We start from the raw sequence: 23,957 nt of genomic DNA on the forward strand, positions 1-23,957 counted from the left end.
TAAAGGTTATATTCAGATTTGCAAAAATTCTTGTATTCGTTTTTTAGACTTCAAAGTTTGACTGATGTAACTGACCTAATATTTCTGATCAACCTCCACTATGTTGTACATTAGTATCAGATAACGTGTTTTGGTGTCGTGGACAAGCCCATCAAGTGGAAATATAATTGTGTACGCACCTGATTCGCTGACACATCTCTGGCCCCTTCTCATTGGCTACTGTCAAAATAAGCGCGCTGCGATTGGTCGAGACGCGAGAATAGGAAGTGTCGCTCAGTAGTAAGGGCTTAACATGGGCAGCTACGTGAAGTAGTGTCTAGGTAACATATATCAAAGGCTAAAGCTTCTCCGGCAGGTCTTTAAACTCGGATGTTTTAAACTCGGCAGCTAATTTTGTTTTTGTTTTTTTAGGAGTTGCATCTCGGGCCAACACTTGCGCCGTCTGGCTGCTGTTTTGTGAGGCTAACTAAAACTAGCCTGTTAGCTCTACGTCATTTCAGCAGCTACTACTCTGCTAGCTTCGCTTTGAATGTGTCTCGTTAGACAGCTGCAGAAGCTAAAACAACAACAAAACAAAAATTAACCAAGTGGGTATCCAGAGCGAATTAGGCTCCGTCTGGTCGGGTTTGTGTGTTTATTGATGTCACAGTGACCTGAAACTGAATGTTTGGCGATACAAACAGCAGAAGCTACAGCTAACAGACTGGTAGCTTGTCAACAACAACAACAACAACAACAATGGGCTTCACAAGAGTGCTTCACTTTCTGGCCATCCTCCTCATAGTCTTCGTCCAAGGACTAGCAGCTGGTAAGTAGGACATGTCCAAGAGTTTTGTCACCTGGCTAATTGTACTTTTGTTTCACGTTTGTAAACTGCTGCTGTTTACTGAACGTTTTTTTTTTGTTTGTTTGTTTTTTGTTTTTGTCCATTACTCTTTAACTGATACCTCCATCAATACTTTTCAGATGAGCAACAACACCGGAACGACGGGCCAGAGTTAAAGGTGGGCCGTGAACTATCTGTGATATTCTTTCAAGTGAGAATATCAAACCCCGAGAAGATGAACTTCATTCATTTGATTGTGTCATTTGCAACCCGGCGTCTCGAGTTGAATCTGAATCTTTTTGAGTTTTGTCTACACGACAGCTTTGACTGCAGCAGAGATGGATTTGTAAAGTTTAAACAATCAGTGGTCTGTCTTCTCCAGCCGCTACCAACACTGTTAACTTCTACAATTAGTTTGGTTCAGAGGGATCCAAAAGCTTCTATACCGTTGTAGTGGTTTTTTTTTTTTTTTTTTTTTTTTTAATGCAATGAAAAGAGGAGTTCAAGTGAACAGATAATAAATGTTGCAGGTCTTTTGGGAGATAAAACTCACGGTTAAGTTTTCAGAAAAGCACTATAAGATAGCGACATATCTTTTAATGTACACCGTGAGTTCCCTCTTTATGTTGCTCCTCTACAATCACCTCTCGGTCATTTCTCCAGTCCTACCATGATCCAGACTCTGAAGAGGAAGATGTCCGTATGGTGTCGGGGATCGTGGCTGGTAGCTCTGTGGCAGCTCGTCAGGAGGCCTCCCAGTCGGACGAGGAGAAACAGTCGCCTGTGGACGGACTGGAGGGAGAGGAGAAGGAGGACCTACCTGATCAGCCTCCTCCCGTCGAGGAGAAACCTAAAGAGGGTAAGGAGCAACATTTATTGTTTCGCACAGCTCGGAAAAAGAATCGCAGTTTCATGAATATTTTGTCAACGTGTCTTGTCTTATTTTTGATCTTAATGTAGTAAATGGTTGAAACTGGGCTCAGAGCTTCGCTGTTTTAAATGCCAAACTGTTATTTCTGGCCGTGGTTGTAGAAGAATGGCCACGGTATCCTCTCTGCTGGGTTGTAGCTGCCTGACACCAGGAGTACAGTGTTTTCCTGTGTAGTTAAAGTCAGGGATGGATCTAATAGTTTAATACCGACAGTCATCTTTACACTCGAAATTGTGGCGCCAGTCACCACCACAGTGAGGATTTAATGTTTGCAGGAGTGCTTTCAAATAAGCAGTTACATGTTGACAACAACCAGGAAACCCCTGAAATGTCATGATTATTATAGCGGACTATAGATGTTTTAATTAGAGGTTTGTGAGCTGCTGTGCATCTGATTATAACTTGTTACGGAAGCGAGAGTTGAGAGTGGAGCTTCGACTTTGCAGCTGACTAGTCTGAAACAATTTAAATGTTCTGATATTCAGGAAATCCATTTAAGGAATGAAGCGAAGCCCTTCAAGTGTGTTAAGCAGTGGGACATTTCAGTGACATATTTCAAGGACATCAAGTCCAAACTCACAAAAATGCGTGAGCTCTTTTGTAAGCGACTGCAGCTCGTAGCAGCAGTACTCTGCCCTGTGGCAGTCACAGTCTGCCGGTGGCTCCACTGACATGTCAGCCTCTGCCTTCAGGTTTCCACCTCATCTTTAACAATACAGACCTCCTTGTCTTATTTTTAAAAGCTTTTTTTTAAGCCTTGACATCTGAACCTGTTTTCAGTTTTGCTGACTCCGAGCAAAGGCGCTTGTGGTTTCAGGGCAGTTCCGTCGTGGATAAGCGGTTAAACCCCATGAGAAATTAACGGCGTCCTGCACCTGTGGCTCCTCTTGCAGTCGGTTACATCATTTTACTCGGGGATTGTTTGTAATTTTCCTGCTGGCTCTGTGCACAAGTGTAACGCTGATCTTGTATCAAGACGGAGATTTATTGAAATAAGCAATTTATTCATGGCTTGTACATCCATCAGTGTGTGTGTGCCATAGAAAAGCTATTTTTACTGTTATTAATTTTTGTTTGATCGATTGTATGTTACAATTTGTCTTTGGACAGTTCCTGTGGTGAATGGAGGTACAGCCCATGGAGAGCCCTGCATCTTCCCCTTCCTCTTCCAATCGAAGGAGTACTTGGACTGTACCACTGACGGACGGGGGGACGGACGCCTGTGGTGCGCCACAACCTACGACTATGACCAGAATAAGAAATGGGGTTTCTGTGAGAGTAAGTTTCCAACTTATTACCTAGAATTTCATTTAAAAAAAACACTTTTCCGAAGCAAATGTTACAAATGTTCATTTTTTTTTAAGCCCAAATGGAAATATAGGGGATTTTGGATTCCCAGCTAAAGATTAAAAGTATGGAATAATAAGCATGTTGTTTTATAGTGCATATTTTATGTGCTTTCAAGTAAATTCATGAATTTAATTTTTTCATTAAAAAAAAATAATAATACAAAAGATATTTGGCTTACAGTTTTACTGAAAAAGCCAACCAATACAAATAAATTCTTGCAGATTTTTTTTTTTTTTTTACAGTTTATTGTTTGTTCGTTTTAATAAAAGCCTTTCGTAAAACTCACCAGCTACTGAAACGTAATATGGAAACTAGCCTGAAAACATCATGGTTTCATTTCTGTTGTTAGTTTGACCCCCCCAGGTACTGCCGACCTTATGAAAAGCCTTTATTTCATTTAAATGGTCATGTTGACCTCTCCTCTCTTTCCTTCAGCGGAGGAGCAGGCGCAGCAGAGGCTGCAGGCTGAGGAGGCTGAGGAGCAGTATCAGACCGTCTTGCACATGCTTAACATCACCTCCAGGAAGACTCAGAAAAAAGAGTGAGTTTCTTTTCCGTTCCTGCTATCAACCTGCTTTTATGATCTGTCTTTAAGAAGGTGTTGTTGTCAAAAGCATTTGGATTTGTAAATATATATACACAGATATGCGTGTTATGGTTTGTCTTTTATAAACATAGATAAACCTCCTGTTTTTTTTTACCACGACTTTGATGATTAGATTCAAATCTTAAAACCTAAAAAGATGAAACGTAAATGACCATTTCATCTCAGAAAGACGGAATCAAAATGAAAATGAGGGAAGGGGATAAATCCAACCACATTAATGATCATTAATGCCAGTGGTCATGTGACTTCGCTCGGCACATCTTTGTTTGCTTTACATGTCATGTGTTTGTTATGCACACACGTATTTTTTTTATTATGCATTTATTATTCCAACTCCACCTGTGCTTCTCCAACCACCCTCTAAGATTATATGAAAAGCTGATGAAAGTGGCCGAGAAAGGCCACCAGAAAGCCATGGAGAAGGTGGCATACGCGATGCTGTTTGGAGACTACATGAACCAAAACGTCACCAAGGCCAAAGAAATGTTTGAGAAGCTCGCCATGGAGGGCTCGCCTAAAGCTCAGATGGTAAGATCTCACTCAGCCTTTTTAATATGCCATGTGAGAAAAGTGTTGAAAGCCATATTTTCCTTATTTCTTATTGAATATGTGGAATATTTCAATTTAATTCAATTCAATTTATTTATATAGGGTCAAATCACAACACAGGTTATTTCATGGCACTTAACGCATTAAAGTCATTACAGCAGAACTTTGCAATATTATAGAGAGAAACCCAACAATTCAACAATTCCCACATAAGCTACGAGGGGAAAAACTCCTATTTGTGTTCAGAGAATTCACTGTTCACTCTGCTTTGTTTACTTTTCCACAGGCTCTTGGCTTTCTGTACGCAGCAGGGCTGGGAGTTAACTCGAGTCAAGCAAAGGTACTTTTTCCACTGTACTCTATATCAAACTGTAAATGCTTTTATTGTAAATTACTTATGTTATTTAATCTCTGTAAGTGGCTCACATTGTATTAACATTGTGTTTTTCAGGCGCTGGTTTACTACACCTTTGGTGCACTGGGTGGAAACTTGATAGCTCATATGATTCTGGTTAGTTGATTGTCTGTCAGTGAAGTAATGCTCGTCGTTTTATTTCTATAGTACAATAAAAAAGAGATTTCCTCCTTCTGTTGTTTGATTAGGGATACAGATACTGGGGAGGTGTTGGCGTTCCCCAAAGCTGTGAGTCAGCACTAACGCACTATAGGCTCGTTGCAAATCAGGGTAAGTGTTTACTGCAATTTGTAATATCATATTTAGGTGCAATGTTGTATTCTTCTTCTTCTTCTGGGGGTAAATGGCCTCATTTAAAATGTTCTCTCTTAAATCTGTTTTGTTGCACCCTCTTCTCTGCATCATCACCTCCAGTGGCCAGCGACGTGTCCCTGACGGGAGGCTCGGCCGTGCAGCGGATCAGGCTGCTGGATGAGGTGGAGAACCCGGGATCCACCAGCGGCATGTTGGAGGAGGATCTCATCCAATACTACCAGTTTCTAGCTGAGAAAGGAGACGTCCAAGCTCAGGTCAAATTCAACTCGGCAACAAAATACCTTTTTTTTTTTTTTTTTTTTTCTATTATACTCCACTTCAGTAGCGGTATTATACACGAGTCACATGCATAGATACTTTTTTTATTAACTTTTAGAGGAAAGATATTTGATATATTGTAAATTGCAGTGTATAATGCTTTTTCATCAATTTCATATTTTACCTCTTGCTTATTAGTTGCTTATTATGGGAATTTTGTGAGAATGAATTAAATCTACTTGGTGTTTTCAAATTTCTTGATTCCTAGTAGCATTTTGCTTTTAGTTTTGATGTGTGTGCAGCGTTCTTTCTGTTTCTCGAATTCGCCACCTGCCTTATGATGAGGAACCGGAAGTTGCTCAGATGAACAGTTTGCTTTATTGTGCGAGATCTGAAATATTTGTCAAACATTTTTGATCATACGTTATACTTTTTTTTTTTTTAGCAATGTCACATTTACATCGCTGCACAATAGCTCCTTGTTTGGATGTGAAGGTTATTGTAGTTTTCGTTTCAGACCCTCGTTTATAATTGTCATGTTGAAGTTAATTGGGTACTTTTGTTTCCATTGATAGGTGGGACTCGGTCAGCTTCACCTGCATGGAGGACGTGGAGTAGAACAGAATCACCAGGTAACATATTCATCAGTTGGTTTCAGTTGTTGTATTTTTGAGGTGGTTTGCTCTTGTAAACGAGGTCCTGCTGCTTCCTGTCCAACAGAGGGCGTACGACTACTTCACTCAGGCTGCAAATGCGGGGAACACGCACGCTATGGCTTTCCTCGGCAAGGTGGGTGAGATGATGTTCGTGTACCGTGTCATCCGCTGTTTGATTGAATACGTGTTTCTCTTTTCTCTCTGGATTCTTCTTACTAATATTCACTCGGGTTTTGATTGCATTTTCTTTTTCTCGTTCACATTAGTGCTTGTAAACGTTGTCGTCCATACTGTGTTGTGAGAACTCGACGGGGCCACAGTCGTTTAGTTGCAGAGCAGAGAGATGGTCTAAATTGAATCCAAATTAAATGAAACCAGTGATTTCTTATTGCTGTTTTCACAGAGCGGTTCAGTGCATTTGTATTTGGGTCACAACATTTTTTTTTATTTTTTTTTTTAAATTTCTGTGACTCTTTCTGTCCTTCAGATGTATTCAGAAGGCAGTGAGTTTATCCCTCAGAACAACGAGACAGCTTTGCAGTACTTCAAGAAGGCATCTGACTTGGTAAGTTGAATATTTAATTTACTTTACTCCTTAGTGTTTGCATCAGTGCTTATCATTGCATTTGTTTCCTAAGAGCAGGCAGCACTCTTGACAGGAACAGAATTATGTTCTCATTTTGTTTTTAATGTTATTTGTGTTAACTGGCATTGTTCAGGGCAATCCAGTGGGACAGAGTGGTCTGGGCATGGCCTACCTGTATGGAAGAGGTGTCCCAGTGGTAAGGAACCTATTACATATGTTACAAAACTTTTAAAACGATATATTCAAATAGAAACAGTTTCTGTTGCTACCCCACCAGCTTCATTTGAAATGAGTGGTTTATAAACAAAGTAGCTTGATGTATGAGGCTTATTTTGTTAGCGAGCTCTTCACTCGTGCTGAAACCAGAGCAGCTATCTGAAAATGTTGTCTTTTTTTTTGTCTTCAGAACTACGAGCTGGCTCTGAAATACTTCCAGAAGGCAGCAGAGCAGGGTTGGGTGGATGGACAACTCCAGCTGGGCACCATGTATTACAGTGAGTGTCGAGGGCTTGTTGTGTATGCACACCTGTCAAATAGCGTCATACACTGTCCTTCAATGTCTCACGGCCTCCTGTCATTGCCTTTTTTTCTTGTTGCCTGTTGTTTACTCGCCCTCTGTCTCTCTCTTTCTCTTTATTTTCTTCACCATCATGATATTTCTGTTCTTCTTCCTCTTGTTCTCCAGATGGCATTGGCGTGAAGCGGGATTACAAACAGGCACTTAAATTTTTCAACCTGGCCTCCCAGTCTGGCCACATCCTGGCCTTCTACAACTTGGCCCAGATGCATGCCACTGGTACTGGTGTGATGCGCTCCTGCCACACCGCTGTGGAGGTGAGACTCCCTCGAGCCCCTGCTCCGTTTTCTGTATCGTATTGAAATAAGAAGAGAGTGTCGCTCTGCTGTTTTTCAGCAATTCTTCTTCTATTAAATCCCGTGTGCCGCTGATTTGATTGAATATCTACACATTTGAGCAGTTAAGATTCATTCTAGTCTTCTTTCAGTGGTTTTTCTTTTGTTATAATGCAAGTGGAAATGGTTAGAAATGGTTACAGTTTGTGTCCTTACAGTGTTTGGTGTGTCACAATGCGTGTCTTTACCTTATGTTCAGCTTTTCAAGAACGTGTGTGAGCGCGGTCGCTGGTCCGAACGCCTGATGACGGCCTACGGCAGCTTCAAGGAGGGCGATTCGGACGCTGCACTGGTTCAGTATCTGCTGCTGGCTGAGCAGGGGTACGAGGTGGCTCAGAGCAATGTGGCCTTCGTCCTGGACCAGAGTAAGAAAAACGAAATCGCTTTCACCTGAATGAATTCATCACTTGTAGTGACATAATCACCCTGAAAGGTTTTGTGTTTGTGTGGATTGTAACAACCAGAAGGGGCAAGGATCTTCAGCGAGAATGAGACCTACCCGCGTGCTTTGCTCCACTGGACGAGAGCTGCAGCACAAGGTCAGTCCACACACACTCTGTCCCTGATCTTTTAGGAGTGTGTTTACTAAATGTATTTTTAGTCTTTGTCAGGATGCCATCTATTTTTACACAAAGAAAACTACTTCGGTTTGACTGCTCAAAACTACCACTTGTTTTGTTTTTTTCATTCCCCTGATTCACATGATTGTGTGATGGTTTAGTCCGGTTGTAATACACAGCCAGTTCAGGGAATGCTCTGCAGATTCTACATTTAAAAGAGAGATGATGTGACACTTAATATGAGGCTTTTATTGCTCATTATTTCTTTCCGCAGGCTGAGCTGCAGCAGTATGTAGCCACCGGCCAAACTGTGATGCTGAGGATTTGTCAAGCTGTCTAACCTGACCTATTCTTTACTGCTTCAATTAATATTAATAAGAACGAGTCTTTATGCCACAGACATGATGGATGAGTTTCCAGGAATTAAGAATACAGCGACTTCGGGATAGCCGTGTCACTTGAGTGTACACGCGCACCACTGTAGGTAGTTGGTCTTACGGCCATTATAAACAAATGTGTCACAGCCTCAACAACCGAAGCCATGGCAACAGTCATAGTCACAGCTACAGTGTCTCAGTCAGCCTCAGCGGCAGTCAGCGAGAGAGCAGAGTGAGCGAGCTCCTCTGGCTGCAGTGGTACAGACTAATGCCTGAGCAGCCACGGGTGAGGATGCACTGACTCGTGCTACGTGATGCATGTCATAATACAGCTCAGCCTTTCTCTGTGGATCAGAGGGAATGCAAAATATTGTGTGGTATTAAAAGCAATGTCAAGAATAAAACCTCCTACCGTGACTCTTTCCGTACACAAAAAAAACCAAACTTCAATTGAAACATGACACGTGATTGTTCTTCAAGGTTACACTGTGGCAAGGATAAAGCTCGGAGACTATCACTTCTACGGCTATGGAACAGATGTGGACTATGAGACGGCCGTCATTCACTACAGACTGGCGTCGGAGCAGCAGCACAGCGCCCAGGCCATGTTTAACTTGGGTTACATGCATGAGAAAGGACTGGGTATCAAACAGGTGAGCACGGACGTCAGCTTGCTCTCAACTTGTGACCTGTCTGCACTTAAGCAAATCGATCTGTGAATGTGAGTACAGTAAATGTGATTTTGTTTTTTTGTTGAATGATTTGTAATTCCGTTTTGTTCCTTGTGCTTTCTGCAGGACATCCATTTAGCCAAGCGTTTCTACGACATGGCTGCTGAAGCCAGTCCGGATGCCCAGGTCCCAGTTTTCTTGGCTCTGTGCAAGCTGGGTCTGATTTACACTCTGCAGTACATGCAGGATCTGAATGTAAGTGCTTCCTCCTAAATTCTCAAGCTGGAGCGCTTTGGCTTTGAAATGGTACCTCAGAGTTGTTATTCAGCGTTTTTTAAAAGCTACTTCATTATAACTAAAAGATGATATTCATCATGTGTCTCCTCCATCCTGTCCCTCATTGTCTTTTCTTTCAGCTGAATGAGCTGGTTTCTCAGGTGGATCTGGACCAGCTTCTGGGCCCGGAGTGGGACCTCTACCTCATGACCGTCATCGCCCTCCTGCTCGGCACAGTCATCGCCTACCGACAGCGCCAACACCAAATCATAGTGCCACCTCGCCCACCACCCCCGCCCCCGCCCCCGCAGCCCCTCCCACCCCGCCTCCGGAACAGCCGCAAGCCCAGGCTGAGCCACCGGCCCAGGAGGAAACACCAGCCCAGGGCCCGGCCCAGGAGGAAGAGGAGCAGCAGCAGCAGCAGTGAGAGGAAGCCAGACGGCGTGAGGGCGGTAAAAGACAGAACGAGAGGCTCCGCTGGTGCTCGCTAGCTGAATACCTGCTACTCTGAGCGCCTCTCTCACTCTGCTCCCCTCCACACGCTTTAAAAAAAAAAAAAAAAAAAAAGGAAAAACAAAAAAAGACAAAACTTAACGGCTACTGAACTGTTCAGTCTCGCAACAACATCCCCTCCTCCATTTGAAATCTGCTGGTTCTGTGCTGAAAGCGAGACGATGGGGGTGTTTATGGTCAACGCTGCAGAGCAGAGTGTGGAGAGGACAACAGAGGCTCGGGACTTGTCAGTCTATGACTCAGGATACTGCCAGAAGCTCCCCGTGTCCTCACCAAGGAACTAGTCTTGCTGTTGCCACATCAGAGCCATTTTGAACTTGACTGATTAGCAAGATGGAATCGGATGTGTGCATTAGTTTCTTCTCATTTTCTTTTTTTTTTTTTTTTTCTTTTGAGGAAAATTACAGTCAATTGATCAGTTTCAATCCTAATTTTGTGAAGTATTTACAAAAAAAAAAAAAAAAGAAGACGGGTGGAAATGTGATCTAGAATAATTTAATTTTCTAGGTCAGGTCTAGTCGCTGAAGGACGTCATGATCTTGCATGTTTTCTCAGATCTGTTTGCAGACTTTCAGTTTAGCAATTTTTTTTTTTTTTCAGATACTTAGAGTGAACAAATTTTGGATAAATTTTTGCTTTGCAGTTTTTGTATTCACTCGTTTAGTTTGTCAGGTCGGTACCTTTACAGACCTGCAGTTCATTCATCATCAGTGCTAAAAAAAAAAAAAAAAAAAAAAATTGACAAAAGCCATGTTCTGTTGACGGTACAAGAACAAGAAAGCTGTTGGGCAGATAAGCAGGACTGTATAAATAATTTCCATCTGAGCTGGTTGATGTTGATTTTTGGTTCTTAACGCAGAAGAAACTGCTGGAGTCGGTCAAAACTGAGCTGTCACTAAACTCCCCGATGCAGATCCTCTCTTTCAAAATTCACAGAGGCATCTTTCACTCTGAGAATAGTAAAAGCAGAGAGCACAGGCTTTAAAAAAAAATATTTTAAAGAGAAGCTGTAGCTAGAAAAACTTGATGTGCAGGAGATACAGTCCAGTAAACGACAGTGGAGAACAGGGTTGGGTTTTTTAAACTGTACTGTACATCGGTGTGGACGTTTTTCCATGAACATGCTTTGATTTGATTTTAGTTGTTGGTCTTTGAAAGGGAGCTCAATAGCTTGTCTTTTCTTTTTTTTTTCTTTTTCTTTTTTGTTTGCTACGCCAACTGTTAGCTGAGGCAGAAACTGGAGCAGCCTTAAAGATAGCACCGCCTCAAACTCTGGATTGTTTCTACATTAGAAGAAGCTTCTTTCGTTTTCCTTTATTTTTTTTTATTTTTTTTGGTTACACAACTTCAGCTGTTGAGAATTTCCACCCCCTTACCAAAAGTCTAAGTTGGAAATCTGCCTACACTTTCCAGCTCAGATGGCCACAAACCGAAGCCTGAAACCGAAAATAAATGAAGCCATGGTTAGGCCACACAGTATTTATTCAAACTAGAGTTACTTTTTGCCACATGCAGTTTATCCTCTGATGTCCCATTTGTTCAGTTCCACAATATGTGCTTGTTGTAAGAATTACTGAGAATGTATCTGCCAATATCTGCATGGAGCGTGTGAAATCGGAGAGGGCAGGAACGTGGTGTTTGCGGGACGATTGGAAACGAGATCAAACCGTGTCCTGCATTCACACATTGATAACCACACAACTCACAATTGGTCTAAAATGAAACACTGGTCAAGATTGCGGAGAAGATTGCATTTTTACCATCGCAAAGACACGTTTATAAAGAAATTAATAAATGATATATGGATATTTAACACTTGTTTTGAATGTTTGTGACGTAGAAGAAGTGTAATGGAGTTGTGGCTGCCAATACACCGAAGGATTGTTGCCCGTTTATGTTAAAAAAAACAAAAAACAATTTACATGTTGTATTATTGTGTTGCTGACAGTGATCAGCAGGCAGAATGGTTCTCATTGGACCTGCAGGTTTTCACGGTGGGGGGGAGCGAGACAAAGTGACTGAGCTGTAAAAACTAAGCATCGCATTGTGCGCTGTGTAGGGGTGACCCATTGAGTGGTCCATACGCATACTATGGAGAGGCTTTGGATCGCCGTGGCAACATGTGTGCTCGCGTCCCGCTCTGTCAACGGTAAGTGCTAGAACAAGCAGGAGGGCAGATCACACGTGAGGCAGTGTGCCTATATTTATTGTTACAGCCTCTGAAACACGGCCTTGTTTCGACTGATCGCCTCCGGTTCATATAATATTATGAATAGGCAACTATATAGAAGTACACGTGCACCTAGCACCACAATAGAGGCTCATAGAGGGCCTGTTTTGTAGTAGTAGACCACGTTGAAAGGACATGTGCTTTTTTTTTTTTCTTCTTTTTTTCTTTTTTTTTAACTTGATTATTGATGAGAATTTTAAAGGGCTTGTGTGAGGACATTAGAAAAGTTTGTACGCCGTGTCCATAATCCTTCTGTTAAAGGCAACGACTGGTGGTGGGAGTATGAAGAGGGGATACGACACTACAGCAAGGAGGCCCTCAACAAGGTACTGTTTCCACCCATCACTGAACATGAATGTGTTGTTACTGTCACACACCTGTTCATTGTGAACCATTGTTTTGTCAGCTGGTTTTATATTTTGTTCATCATTTAAATAGACAGGTGAGGTTGTCACTTGTAACCAAAAGGCTTTGATTTACATGTTTCTTAGAAGAGAAAATGAAATGACAAAAACCTACATACACGGGAATTTTTAACCTACTTTTAAGATGAAGAGACGGGTTATGATTAGATGAATACTGATCACACCGCATGGACCAGCAGGCATTCTTGACTGTGTGCAGAATCAGCACAGCTGAAAGGCTAAAAGACGAGTAGAACAGGGGTCACTGAGGTAACGGATGTACAGTCGTACGAGGTACTGAAAACAAGTCGAGGAAGACACGAATAAAGGGAAAAAAATACTCCCACTTGTCAGTCCGTTGGGACTAACATTTAATCTGAACATCTGAACAGAAAAATAAAGAGTGTAATTGATGACGACCTGACAGCGAGACGTCCCTCTTGTCACTTTTGCAGGAGTTTCCAGAGAAAACTCGCCCAGTGAGCTTCAAACATCCCGTGTTTCAGTGCCCAGACATGAGCCCCTCTCCCTCTGTGCCCTCTTCAGGTCTGCCAAGGTCACACGCCGAAACTCTAAATCAGTGTGCTGTGCAGGAGCTGGAACTCCGTTGACTTTCTCTCTGTGCGTCTCTCTCCTTTCACTCTTTGGTCTAGTTGAATATGTGAAGGCGGCTGATATCAAAGTCATCGCTGCCCTGGGGGATTCTCTGACAGTAGGTGTTATGTGTTGTTTTATTCTCTCTGGTGTGCTGGTAATGCAGTGTATGGAACATCTACCGAAAATGTCCTCGGTTTGAATTTTCATTCATTTAAATGTCGTACCGTCTTAGTCAAACAGAGCAGAGGGCAGTTACATTTGTGACGTAAACTAAAAGTGCAGACGAGGATGAATGAAAGAAAAACACAGAATTAAAATCAAGAGAAGAAGTTTAATGGTACAGCACGTCTTTAAATGTAAAAGAAAATACTCTGAATGCAATGAGTTGAATTTAAAAGATCAGATTTGTCTTTCTTTTTCAGACAGCCATCGGAGCGAACGCCACCACTGTCCTCGGGATTCCCATTGAGTTTCGCCACGTGTCATGGAGGTGACTGAAATCGCGTGTGAAACCGGTCATGAATAACTCTGTTTTGAAGGTCCTGCATTTAATCTATAAAACTTCCCTCTGTTCATCAGACTATTAAAGATAATGTATGTGAATTTAACAGTGGTAAATTAGTTTTAAATGTAAATCAACTTGAGTAGTTATAGTTGTTAATATAGTTTTCCTGTCTGCTTGCAGCATTGGAGGCTATGGGACATTTCAAGATGCAATAACTTTGGCAAGTAAGATGTCACTGGTCATTTATCCGCTGTATCTTAACATTGTCTAATAGAAATTATGGTCAAGAGAAAAATTTTCTTGTATTAATTTTTCATTGTGTGTTTTAGACATAATCAAATTATTCAACCCCAATCTCCTTGGTGCTGCTCCTGGAAAGACGGTTCATGGGATGCATGCTCACATCAGCGAAACGGGTTTCAATCTGGCCGTGACGGGACACAACACCTTGTAAGACCTCAGTTTCATGGCGTGCAGTGAAAAACCTTGGATTCACGCTTCTCCCAATAAGAATGTTTGAGCTGTGACTCTGATTGACTTATAATTGACACTTAACGATGTTGTTCTTTCTTTTCTAGCAATCTGCCCAGCCAGACGAGACATTTGATTGACACACTGAGAGGTTATGAGGTACAGTGATGCCTCGTTGTCTCTGAAATGAGGTATGACATCCCCGCTCTGACCCCTCTGTGGTCTCCTCCTGCAGGGCCTGAACTTCGAGGAGGACTGGAAGCTCTTGACGATTCTCATGGGAATGAATGACATCTGTGATTACTGCAAAGATAAGGTCTGTCTTCTTCTCTTCTCTATGCTGACTGTTTTCTTTTCTACCGCTGATGAATCTCTTATGTTCTTTCCAGGCTCTTTTTTCAGTGGATAACTTCATCCACTACATGACCGTCTCACTGGAAATGCTCATGAACGAGGTAAAGCTAAAGACACACGTTCGGATCGATTATTTGCTCCCAACGAGGGTTCCGGATGACGCCGGTATTCACTACGGCGCTGTGCTTCAGGTTCCCCGTATGATCGTCAACGTGGTTCAGATCCTGCCCATGCAGACTCTGCGGGAGGTGCAGAAGCCCACCCCGGGGTGCCTGCTCCAGCGGTGAGACAGTCTTTCTGAGCGCGAACATTTGTATATGAGCCTCAAAGTTTCCACTTCCGCTCAGAAAAATGTTTAGCCGATTGTTACTCAGTTGTTGTCGCAGTCATCGGGTAGTTTTGTTTCCTGAGTTTAAGACGTGTATCTGCAAGCCTGAATTTGTGACATCACTGATGTAAACCTGACAGAAATGTGAACTTGAAACTTACAACAAACAACAACTATTTGAAGTTGGACTTTTGAAAAAGGGAAATATGTTCATAAATTCTGAGGGAGGATGTGTAAAGTTAAGAAGTGTTTTATACATCTTAAAACATACGTGGCGAGGATATCTAAAGTAACCTACTCCTGCAGCAGATGCACACACCACTATGTGTACTTGACATGTGGTCCTGATCCCTTTTGCTTTTGCTTGTGTTCATGAAAGGTTTAGTGTTAAAAATGAATCAAAAGCTCTTACAGCAGTTTTATTCAATTTTTCCCTGATTTCTCTGTCAGAATTTTTTTTAATTTGGTTGGTTAACTTATTTATTTTTTTCAACTCTAATTTAGGTCTTTCTGCTCGTGCCTGATAGAGCCAGTAGCCAAGTCACCTGAACTGCAGGAGCTGGTGGAGGTCAATCTGGAGTTCCAGGTGCAGTTAGTTCCTCTCACTTGCTGCATTGTTAGTTGATGTGCCCTCCCTTCACCTTTTGAAAAAGATACCGCTTAGTTAAACACAATTGTAACAAACATGTGCATCTCTAATTTAAATGATAACAAATAGCAGTTGAGTTTCATGTTTCATGTTGCAGAAGAGACTGGAGGAGCTGCTGTACAGCGACCGCTTCTTCAGGGACAACTTTGCTGTCGTCCTCCAGCCCTTTCTGAAACACGCTGATCCTCCCCGCCTCGCGGTAATATATCTCACCCCAAAGGCCAACAACAATATCAGCATCATCATAAGTGTCTGCTGTCAGGAGATGAATCAGTGTGAAAGCTCGCAACACATTGAGGATTAAATCATTAGGATCCCTCGTAGTGGCGGCCGCAGGGCGTTCGGCTTTGTTAACTGGAGGCTGAGAGGCTGAAAAGTCACCGTTTCACCAACAGCACAGTAAAATCCACACAAATGTATGCTTTGTCTCTCCGAGCAGAACGGGAAGATCGATATGACCTTCTTCACTCACGACTGCTTCCACTTCACTATAAAGGGACATGAGGAGCTGGCCAAGGGACTCTGGAACAACATGGTGAACAATTACTTAAACTGATTGTACTGGATGTAAAGGCACAGCAGGTGAAAGGTCACCAAGACATTCAGAAGGCTGAAAGAAATGTCATGTGACATCTGTGCTCACTAAAGAATAAAATGTAACAAACTAGAAGGCCGCTCAGTGAGCGCAGACCTCTGCCAAAGCCAATACTCCTCTCTGCTTTGATATGCAAGAGTGAAAACAATCAGTGACGCAATAAGTGAATGGTTCCCTCGTCTCTTTGTCCTCCTCACAGTTTCAGCCGGAGGGGGGAAAGATGATTGTGAGCAGCTTCTCTGACCCCATCAGTCTCATGTGTCCCTCTTTGGTAAGACATGTCAGTATGTCGGCAGAACAGCTCACAGTACGTCACCAGCTTCTTTAACCTGAAATGATTCGGGATGTAATGCGGAGTAAAAATAGACACGTGCCTGACAAGAAACCGGTGTGATTGATTTCCATAACGAGATAAAACACCAGTGTTCTGTAGATTTTATTACAACATAGTTTACAAAAAAAGTTGGGATGCTGTGTAAAATGTAAATAAAAACAAAATGCCATAATTTGCTAATCATGTAGACCCAGATTTATTTGAAAATAGTTCAAAGACGAAGTATCGCATGTTGAAACTGAGAAATTTGATTGTTTTCTGAAAAAGATATGCTCATTTTGAATTTGTTGCCAGGAACGCATCTCAAAAAAGTTGGGACGGGCATGTTGCATCACCTCTTCTTTTAACAACACTCCGTAAACGTTTGGGAACTGAAGAGAGCAGCTTCTGGAGTTTTGAAAGTAAAATCCTGTCCCTGATACAACCTGATATAAGATTTCAGCTTCTAGACATGCCCCTAGTCTATATTCCATTAGATATGGCTTTACATGATTTGCAAACTTAGAGGATACTGAAGATATCACCGGGATTATTATTTTAAAACTTTAAAAAAAAAAAAAATCTGCATCTGAAGTCGCAGAAGATGTTATACAAGTGCTTTTATAGACAGTCCTCATGTCCAGTAAACTGAACTTCATGTGGAGATTCAGTGCCCCTATAAAGTCATGACATGTATCACTGATATGGTTTTAGGCGGCGCAGGAGAACTCCCTACTTGACCATTTTGCAAACTAAGTTTATCAGAGTCTGATCAAATACCTTGTTTATAAGATTCATCACATTCTGTTTTTATTTACATTTTACACGTCGTCCACACTCTTTTAGAAATGGGGTTGTACCATTTTTAGGGAAATAGCTTTTCCGAAAACTTTGTTGGCGCACTGAAGGAAACTCGGACCTCCGAGACTAATGTATTTTTAACAGACCTCATGAACGCAGCGGGTTTGATGACGGCTTCTCAAAACAGTCCCAGGCTGCTGCTTCATCGTGCAACTGCGCATGTTAATTGGACCAAAATAAAAATTAATACCATAATGAATGGCAATGAACAGCTGTCTGAAAGATTAGAAAAGCAACTGTGCGCCCTGCTGTGTGAAATGACCTGCAGTACTGCCCACATTACATGTAGCTTGAAATAAATCTTAAAATTCATCATTATTCTGTTTGTCGTATCTGCAGGAGCACCCGTACATCTTCACCCGCCCGATTGCAGCGCGGTCCGGCCAGGCTCCTCTTCAGTCTGACGCTCCGTCCCTGGCAGCCATCTTCCTGCTGCTCTCGCTCCTCATCGGTTTCACACATCTTGGATTCAAGTAGCCTTCACTTTGCTGTTTTACAAGCACACTGTTGCTGTGTTGGTTAGTACCGGACCAGGTGATGCAACAGCCCGGCGGGTTTTGAACCTTTGAATGTCTGTGACCCGAACATGGAGGAAACTATCACATTTTTAAGATCTGAGACCCCATAAATAATGTGTTGGTGGACTGTAACCTGAATATTCAATTTTTAGAGGCTGTTGGAGGCGGAGCTGGGGGGAGAGTTTTGGTTGTTGTCGGTGAGCAGATCTCTCTGTACAAAGTGCTCCTTCTTAGTAGAAACGTTTACATTTTGCTTTTGGGATTTAATTAATCAATCCTCCACTAAGATGATTTACTACTTAGACCACACTGGTGCTGATGGCGCAATCTTCTCTGTTTCTTTCACACTGGGGATCCAGGTTAATAGCATATATGTATTTTTAATATAAAAGTCTTGCCTTGTGCAGCTTTAACTACACTGTATTACTTTATACAATATTGCAGATGTTGTAATTAGCTAAGCATGAAGTATCAATTTTGAATAGTTCATGTGACATTTATACATTCATACATAAGGTATTAAATTAATTGGACTTTTCCCAGAGGCTGAGCGAGTGTATTCTTGGATACTTGATCAGTCTGTCTGTTCACTGGCAAACCCACGAGTCCTGGACTCCTTCCAGCATTCAGATAACGTTTTGAGATAATACCAAAGTGAGCTTGACTACAAAAAACTGCAGTTTGCATGCATAGTCACACAGAGAGTCTCTGGTGAGAGGAGATCGATCAGGTCAGCATAAAGATTTAAATATGGTAATTTGTCATTCGTAGTATCAAGCATAGATTTCCCCAGACGACTCTGACTTTTCAAACCAGAGACGATTTAGTCACACGCCTCTTCCTCATATCTCCCGGCTGCTGCTGGCCCACTTTCATTTGTCTGTCCTCCGCTATCTGCATCATTATGCACTGAGCACTAGAAGAGGAAAAGTAAAAAGTATTGTACATGCTGCTGGGTGGTGACCAGTGGAATCATTTTTTAAAAATCTATACACGCACAATGTGACCATTCAACATAAGTAACTGTGGTATATAATCATCCACTACAGATTGTCTTTCCTGTTCATATGCTGCTTAAACAGAGCACACAGCACAGAATGTATTGACTCTGTTTAATTAGGATAAATACAAAAGGCAGGTGGAGGCTTTATTAAGCTCATCTCAGATTACTTGGGTTTGCTCAGAAATAGTAATCTACCCCCTGAATGGAAAAGAAAGCCATGCAGTATGTACTCAGCACGGTGGGGCTGAAGTGTACACGACAGAATGGGATGGTTTTCTGAAACTTTCATCAAGGTAAACATGTCTCACGTCACATGACGCAAATGAACCCTTTCAGACACTGACTGTGAATGGGAGAGGCCCCTTTTTCAAAGATAAAGACACTGAACTCGAGTATAAACAGGATACTTTATGAATTTTACCAGAGAATTTGTAATCTAAAATATATATGCATATACATAGTTCCTTTGTCCCTGTTTTTCATCCATCTCCCTTGGATGTTTCAGCGAGCTGAATTTTAAACTCTGAGCTGTTGGATTTTATAATAACCATAGTATTGTATTCAAAGAAAACCCTCTTCATGTTTAAACAAAGCCGTTGCCAGTTTACGCGGGACAAATATGGATCAGGCTCTGACGCAGATTGGCCTTTTATTGTCTCTCTGATGGCACAATGAGATCTGTGGGATCTCAATGGATGTCGCAGGACAAAATGTAAAACCGCAAACAGTCCAAACCCCCGACCCCATCCCCACACCACCCCCGACCCCGCCTCAGATACCTCTTTGTCATTTGCTGTGTTGAATGTGTCGGTAACAAGAGAAAATGACCTTATAGGCCTAAGTACATCCGGGAGTCTAATGTACAAGAGAACAAACAGTTCCATAGTGTATACATCTGCTCTGAATACATAAACTGATGTAATGATACTGTAAACTTAATCCATTGCACCGGTTTTGTTTGATGGAGGGACTTTTAATGATATTTCAGTAAACCATTAGGTTATAATGAGAGTACAAAATACATGTAAAGCCAGCTAATTTAATGGGGGGGGGGGGGGGGGGGGGGGGGGGGGGGGGGGGGGGGGGGGGGGGGGGGGGGGGGGGGGGGGGGGGGGGGGGGGGGGGGGGGGGGGGGGGCACTTTAAGTTTGTGTTGTTCACACCCTCTAGTTTGTAGATTTGATATTTAAAGACCAGCAGGTCATGTAGATTTTGCAATAGAGTGCCATAAGCAGCCATACAGGAGCTCTGTGAGGCTGTTAATGCTAACATGTTGCTCAGATATCATTTTTGACCCTTTTTTGCAATCTTAGTTTAGTTTGCATGTTAGTGTTGTCTTACTAATAATAATAAACACAAAGTAGGCTATGATAGGCTGATGGAAGTAATTTGTTTTGTAGGTATTTTGTTATATTGGAAAAAACTGATGCAATTACATGATGGAAGTGCTTTGAAAGTTTAAAAAAAATCATGGGATCATGACTATAATTACAATTTCTCCTGAGGGGGAGGTGAATGTGTGAAGTAAGTTTTATAACGATCCATTCAACAGCTGTTTAGACAGAAGTTCAGAAGTAGATTTCTAAAAGTCTGTTGCGTCATCTGAAAACCATTTGTGTCTGCACCAATATTTGTGCCAATTCTTCTGGTAGATGTTCACATATTATGAGAACTCTGACCTGCTGATGGTGCGATATGAAAAGTCAGATCATCACCAAAGTCCGGAGGGTTCATCCTCTGGGAAACATGACTGAAAATGAAAGAACATTTCATGGCAATGCTTCTCTCGGCCAAAATGGTGGATAAGACTGACTGATCAATCTTAACCTAAAACAATGATCTCCATACACTGATGAGAAAAGGTGCTGTTGGACTTTCAGATAAGGTGATCTGGTATAAGAGTCTCTTTCTGAGACCCTTGATTCTGTCTAATCTGGTGACACGTTAAATATTGTGAATTATCACTCTTTAATTGATGCTCAATTCGGTGTTAACTAAATGTGACCATTTCTCAAAGTTGGGCATAATTCATCATACATCCTACATTAATTCATGCTAAGTTTTACCTGCACTTTTGCTCTACAGCTACACCTTAAATCGTCCTAACATGGAGGAATCCACCAATGACTGCTCACAAAATGGGTTATGTCTGTTGCCAAATGTGTTGTTGCTTAATATCAGGTATTTATTAACTAATATTATCTGGGTTTATTATTAATGTATGCTGTATAGTTATTTATATCATGGCTTTAATCTTAACCCAGAAGAATTAAGAATAATTCATGCAGAATTGTTAAGAAATGTGAAAAAGGTATTTTAAAGAAAATCTTTGTTCTACTCAGACCACCTGCTGCCACGATCAAAATGACAGAAATAATTTTCAACAAATTGTCACTTAGCAACGCACGCAGGTAGTCAAGAGACATGATCAGTAAATACAAAATATTGATACAGCTTTGGCCATTGTGGGAACACGGTATGAAGAGATGGAGACACAATCTGTTTATTTATTCACAATCTCTGTGGGGTCCCGTTTGGGCCAAAATTGTGTCCATGTGCACAATATCTATATAAATTGAACACGTGGAAAAAAAAATCAATTTTGAACTGTACTTCTGTCATGTCAATACACCTCTTGTTGTTGTGCATGTTGTTTTGATGTGTTGTCTGACTGTTGTTGTGCGTGTCATCCTGAAGGGACTTCCTCTCTTTCACTGTTATGAATCTCTATACTTTCCTTATAGCAAACCCAGAGTAGGCAATGTGATTACATATTGTTTCTTGATGTCAGAAATGTCTGTCAATATCCAACTTAATGATTTCATCTTAGTGCCGGTCAATGAGAGTACAGTACATTGAGATTCATAACAATCAAATGAATGAGATGATGATACCTCAGGACGACACGCACAACAATACAGTCAAAGGACACGTCGGGAAACTAGCACAAGGGACGCAACAACATTTTGTCAGATACTCAGTTGACATAGTGCGCATGTCAACACGTTTTTTTTTTTTTTTTTGCACAAATGGAACCCCGTACAATACAGCCTCTATTGTCAGATTCAAACCTTTTCCAGTGATACATTGTTTAGTTTTGTCTTTTATGCATCTTTAATTCATAGTTTTATAAGGAGAGTTCCTGCAGCATGCAGCTTTAAAAACTCACGTTACAGGTGCACATTAACGGGGGCAAAACACGACAGTAAAAATACATTAAAAGCTCAACCGTCAGTACGCAGAAACAGGAGCCAGTCCGCTTCTATACCTGAGCTACTCTAAACCTGTACACTCCCTGACAACCGCTGAGGTGCGATCAAGTACAAAAGGCGAGTAATTATTTGTCCCTGGATGATGTCATTTCCCCTCTCCACCTCGTCTTATAACTCGGGCGCTGTTGCGGCGAGGTCTTGGTGGAGAGACCAGAGCTGACCGAGGCAGTCGGTTCACCGATGCTGCGGAGAATTTAGCTCTTCAGAAATACGAAAGGTGGCTAAGTTTGGTTCATAATGCGTCCGTAATCCACCGACCTTTCTTTTAAAGGGGGATATTTAACCTTCTGACACAAGCTTCGCTATTTTTTTTTTTTTCTTATTCCTGGAGAGCTTAACGCGCCCACGTTTCCAAACATGGTCGGGAGAGGACTGTTCCTTTTGACAATACTGTCCAGCTGCGGTAAGGAAACGCTAAACCGTGCTAAAGTTAAATGGCATCTAATGTGGGTTTTGTTGAGGGAAATCTGCATCAAGAGATGTGACTGCCAGGATTCAGCACCAAGGACAGCGGCAAACACATCTTCATTTGCAGCGAGAGATGGAGTTCACCTGCACCTTTGGCACATTTAGTCCCTTTAGTGGCTTTTAGTAGCACAGTGAATATATACAAAATCAAAAAAAAACATCAGATAAAGAGTTGAAGATGCATTTTTATCTTTCCTGGCTTCTCTTGCAGTTCTGTCATTGCCAGTGACTTCAAGTCAGCTGGAGAATGAGGACGTAAAGGTAAGGGATTTTTTTTAATTTTTATTTTCGTTGTTTCTATTAGTATTGATATTATTACTGCTACAGCAGTAGAAAAAGCAGTGCCCATTAGTCAACCTACGACTATTAACCCTCCTTAGGGACAATTTCTAAATTGGACAGATGCATTACAGTGCGTCCAGTCCTTCTACCCTCTGCACTCCAAAGGCAAGCAGTGATTAGAAAATACTAAATACAAGCAATTTAATACATTTAAGCACTTTCTCCCTTTCAGTTTGTCTTTGTAAAAATCAATAGATGCCAATTTGAGAGCAATGGAGAGCCTGGACCTCTATGGTTTGGTATAGCAGGATCCATTTCAAACACACACACACACACACACACACACACACACACACACACACACACACACACACACACACACACACACACACACACACACACACACACACTTACATGCACAGACAGACACAGACAGACAGAGAGAGAGAGAGAGACAAACAGATATAGATACAGACAGAGAGAAGAGACAGACAGACATACAGACAGACAGAGACAGACAGACAGACAGACAGAGAGACAGACAGAGACAGAGAGAGTAGTTTCTGGAATAGGCTTTGGAAAGAATATAAAGGTGAGATGTGGACAATGTGTGAAATGAAGATAAGAGTTGTCAAATTGGACTGAGAAATTGAGTAATTCAAAGGTCTGGCAAGCAGAAGCAGAACACTTTGAAAAAAAATGAGTGAAAAATCATCAGGCATTTGGGTCTGGCTCAACAGTGAAAGCACAACGGGAGTAAAAAAAAAATATTTTGATCTCTCATCTAAAGAGTTCCACATCTTTGAATTAGTGGGAAAGTTATCACAAGAGCTGTCTTCAAAGAGTGGCAAATAATTTGAATATATAAAACTGTAAAAATATTCCCATCACATCCCTAATTCATTGTGATTGTAACAGCATATAGTGTTGACTCACTGACGCTGCCAACTAAAGTGATACAATTCTTTCATTTTCTTATCATTTTTGCTCTCCTGTGGCAAAATTCAGGATGACACATTTTGAGCTGGGCTCTGTATTGTCTGTTTCCACAGGTGATGAAATGCATTGTGGAAGCGTTGGCAGATGTGCTATCAAGGCCTTACATCATGCCTGTCAGTCAGGAGTGTTTGGTCACTTTGAAGACAGGTAAGCAAAAGACAGACTGATGGATGACACTGGCAAATTCACATGTCATGAGATTTTTGACAAGATAACTCGGTTTCAATAATGTTGACAAAAGTCATTGGTAAGACTGGAATTGTCTTTAGTTTACTTGTATTCATCGAATGTGTGTTTTTATAGGGAC

General features: G+C 41.6%; 3 protein-coding genes across 3 annotated transcripts in view; all 3 read left to right on the top strand.

The window, feature by feature from the left end:
- The first annotated feature begins 284 nt into the window (after positions 1 to 284).
- Positions 285 to 11,615, top strand: LOC138630208 (protein sel-1 homolog 1-like). Its single transcript, XM_069714378.1, is given in 22 exon segments — positions 285 to 808; positions 967 to 1,004; positions 1,490 to 1,685; positions 2,868 to 3,035; positions 3,543 to 3,648; positions 4,080 to 4,242; positions 4,550 to 4,603; positions 4,715 to 4,774; positions 4,867 to 4,948; positions 5,093 to 5,247; positions 5,827 to 5,883; positions 5,972 to 6,040; positions 6,395 to 6,472; positions 6,627 to 6,689; positions 6,900 to 6,987; positions 7,179 to 7,327; positions 7,605 to 7,770; positions 7,870 to 7,944; positions 8,823 to 8,995; positions 9,140 to 9,268; positions 9,430 to 9,598; positions 9,601 to 11,615. Coding segments are annotated over 22 exon segments (2,424 nt in total). The 5' UTR covers positions 285 to 738; the 3' UTR covers positions 9,717 to 11,615.
- Positions 11,616 to 11,861: 246 nt separating this feature from the next.
- On the top strand, positions 11,862 to 18,040 carry LOC138630231 (phospholipase B1, membrane-associated). The gene is made up of 16 exons (XM_069714415.1): positions 11,862 to 11,951; positions 12,294 to 12,358; positions 12,892 to 12,982; positions 13,090 to 13,148; positions 13,456 to 13,523; positions 13,719 to 13,762; positions 13,868 to 13,988; positions 14,117 to 14,168; positions 14,245 to 14,325; positions 14,399 to 14,464; positions 14,555 to 14,646; positions 15,196 to 15,277; positions 15,438 to 15,539; positions 15,780 to 15,875; positions 16,135 to 16,206; positions 17,449 to 18,040. Exons 1-16 carry the CDS (start codon positions 11,894 to 11,896, stop codon positions 17,584 to 17,586), a joined length of 1,287 nt encoding a protein of 428 aa, XP_069570516.1. The 5' UTR covers positions 11,862 to 11,893; the 3' UTR covers positions 17,587 to 18,040.
- A 3,984-nt stretch (positions 18,041 to 22,024) lies between these two features.
- Positions 22,025 to 23,957, top strand: part of chga (chromogranin A) — a 7,468-nt gene continuing 5,535 nt past the window's right edge. Inside the window, exons 1-3 of the mRNA XM_069714404.1 lie at positions 22,025 to 22,304; positions 22,581 to 22,630; positions 23,704 to 23,797. Of these exons, the coding sequence (XP_069570505.1) occupies positions 22,259 to 22,304; positions 22,581 to 22,630; positions 23,704 to 23,797 (190 nt within the window). The 5' untranslated portion in view covers positions 22,025 to 22,258. The remainder of the gene's footprint in view (positions 22,305 to 22,580; positions 22,631 to 23,703; positions 23,798 to 23,957) is intronic.

Source organism: Brachyistius frenatus, unplaced genomic scaffold, assembly GCF_029030835.1.
Source record: "Brachyistius frenatus isolate BFR_SWC_R1_liver_20210118 unplaced genomic scaffold, ASM2903083v1 Contig_130, whole genome shotgun sequence".
Classification (NCBI taxonomy): Eukaryota; Metazoa; Chordata; class Actinopteri; family Embiotocidae; genus Brachyistius; species Brachyistius frenatus.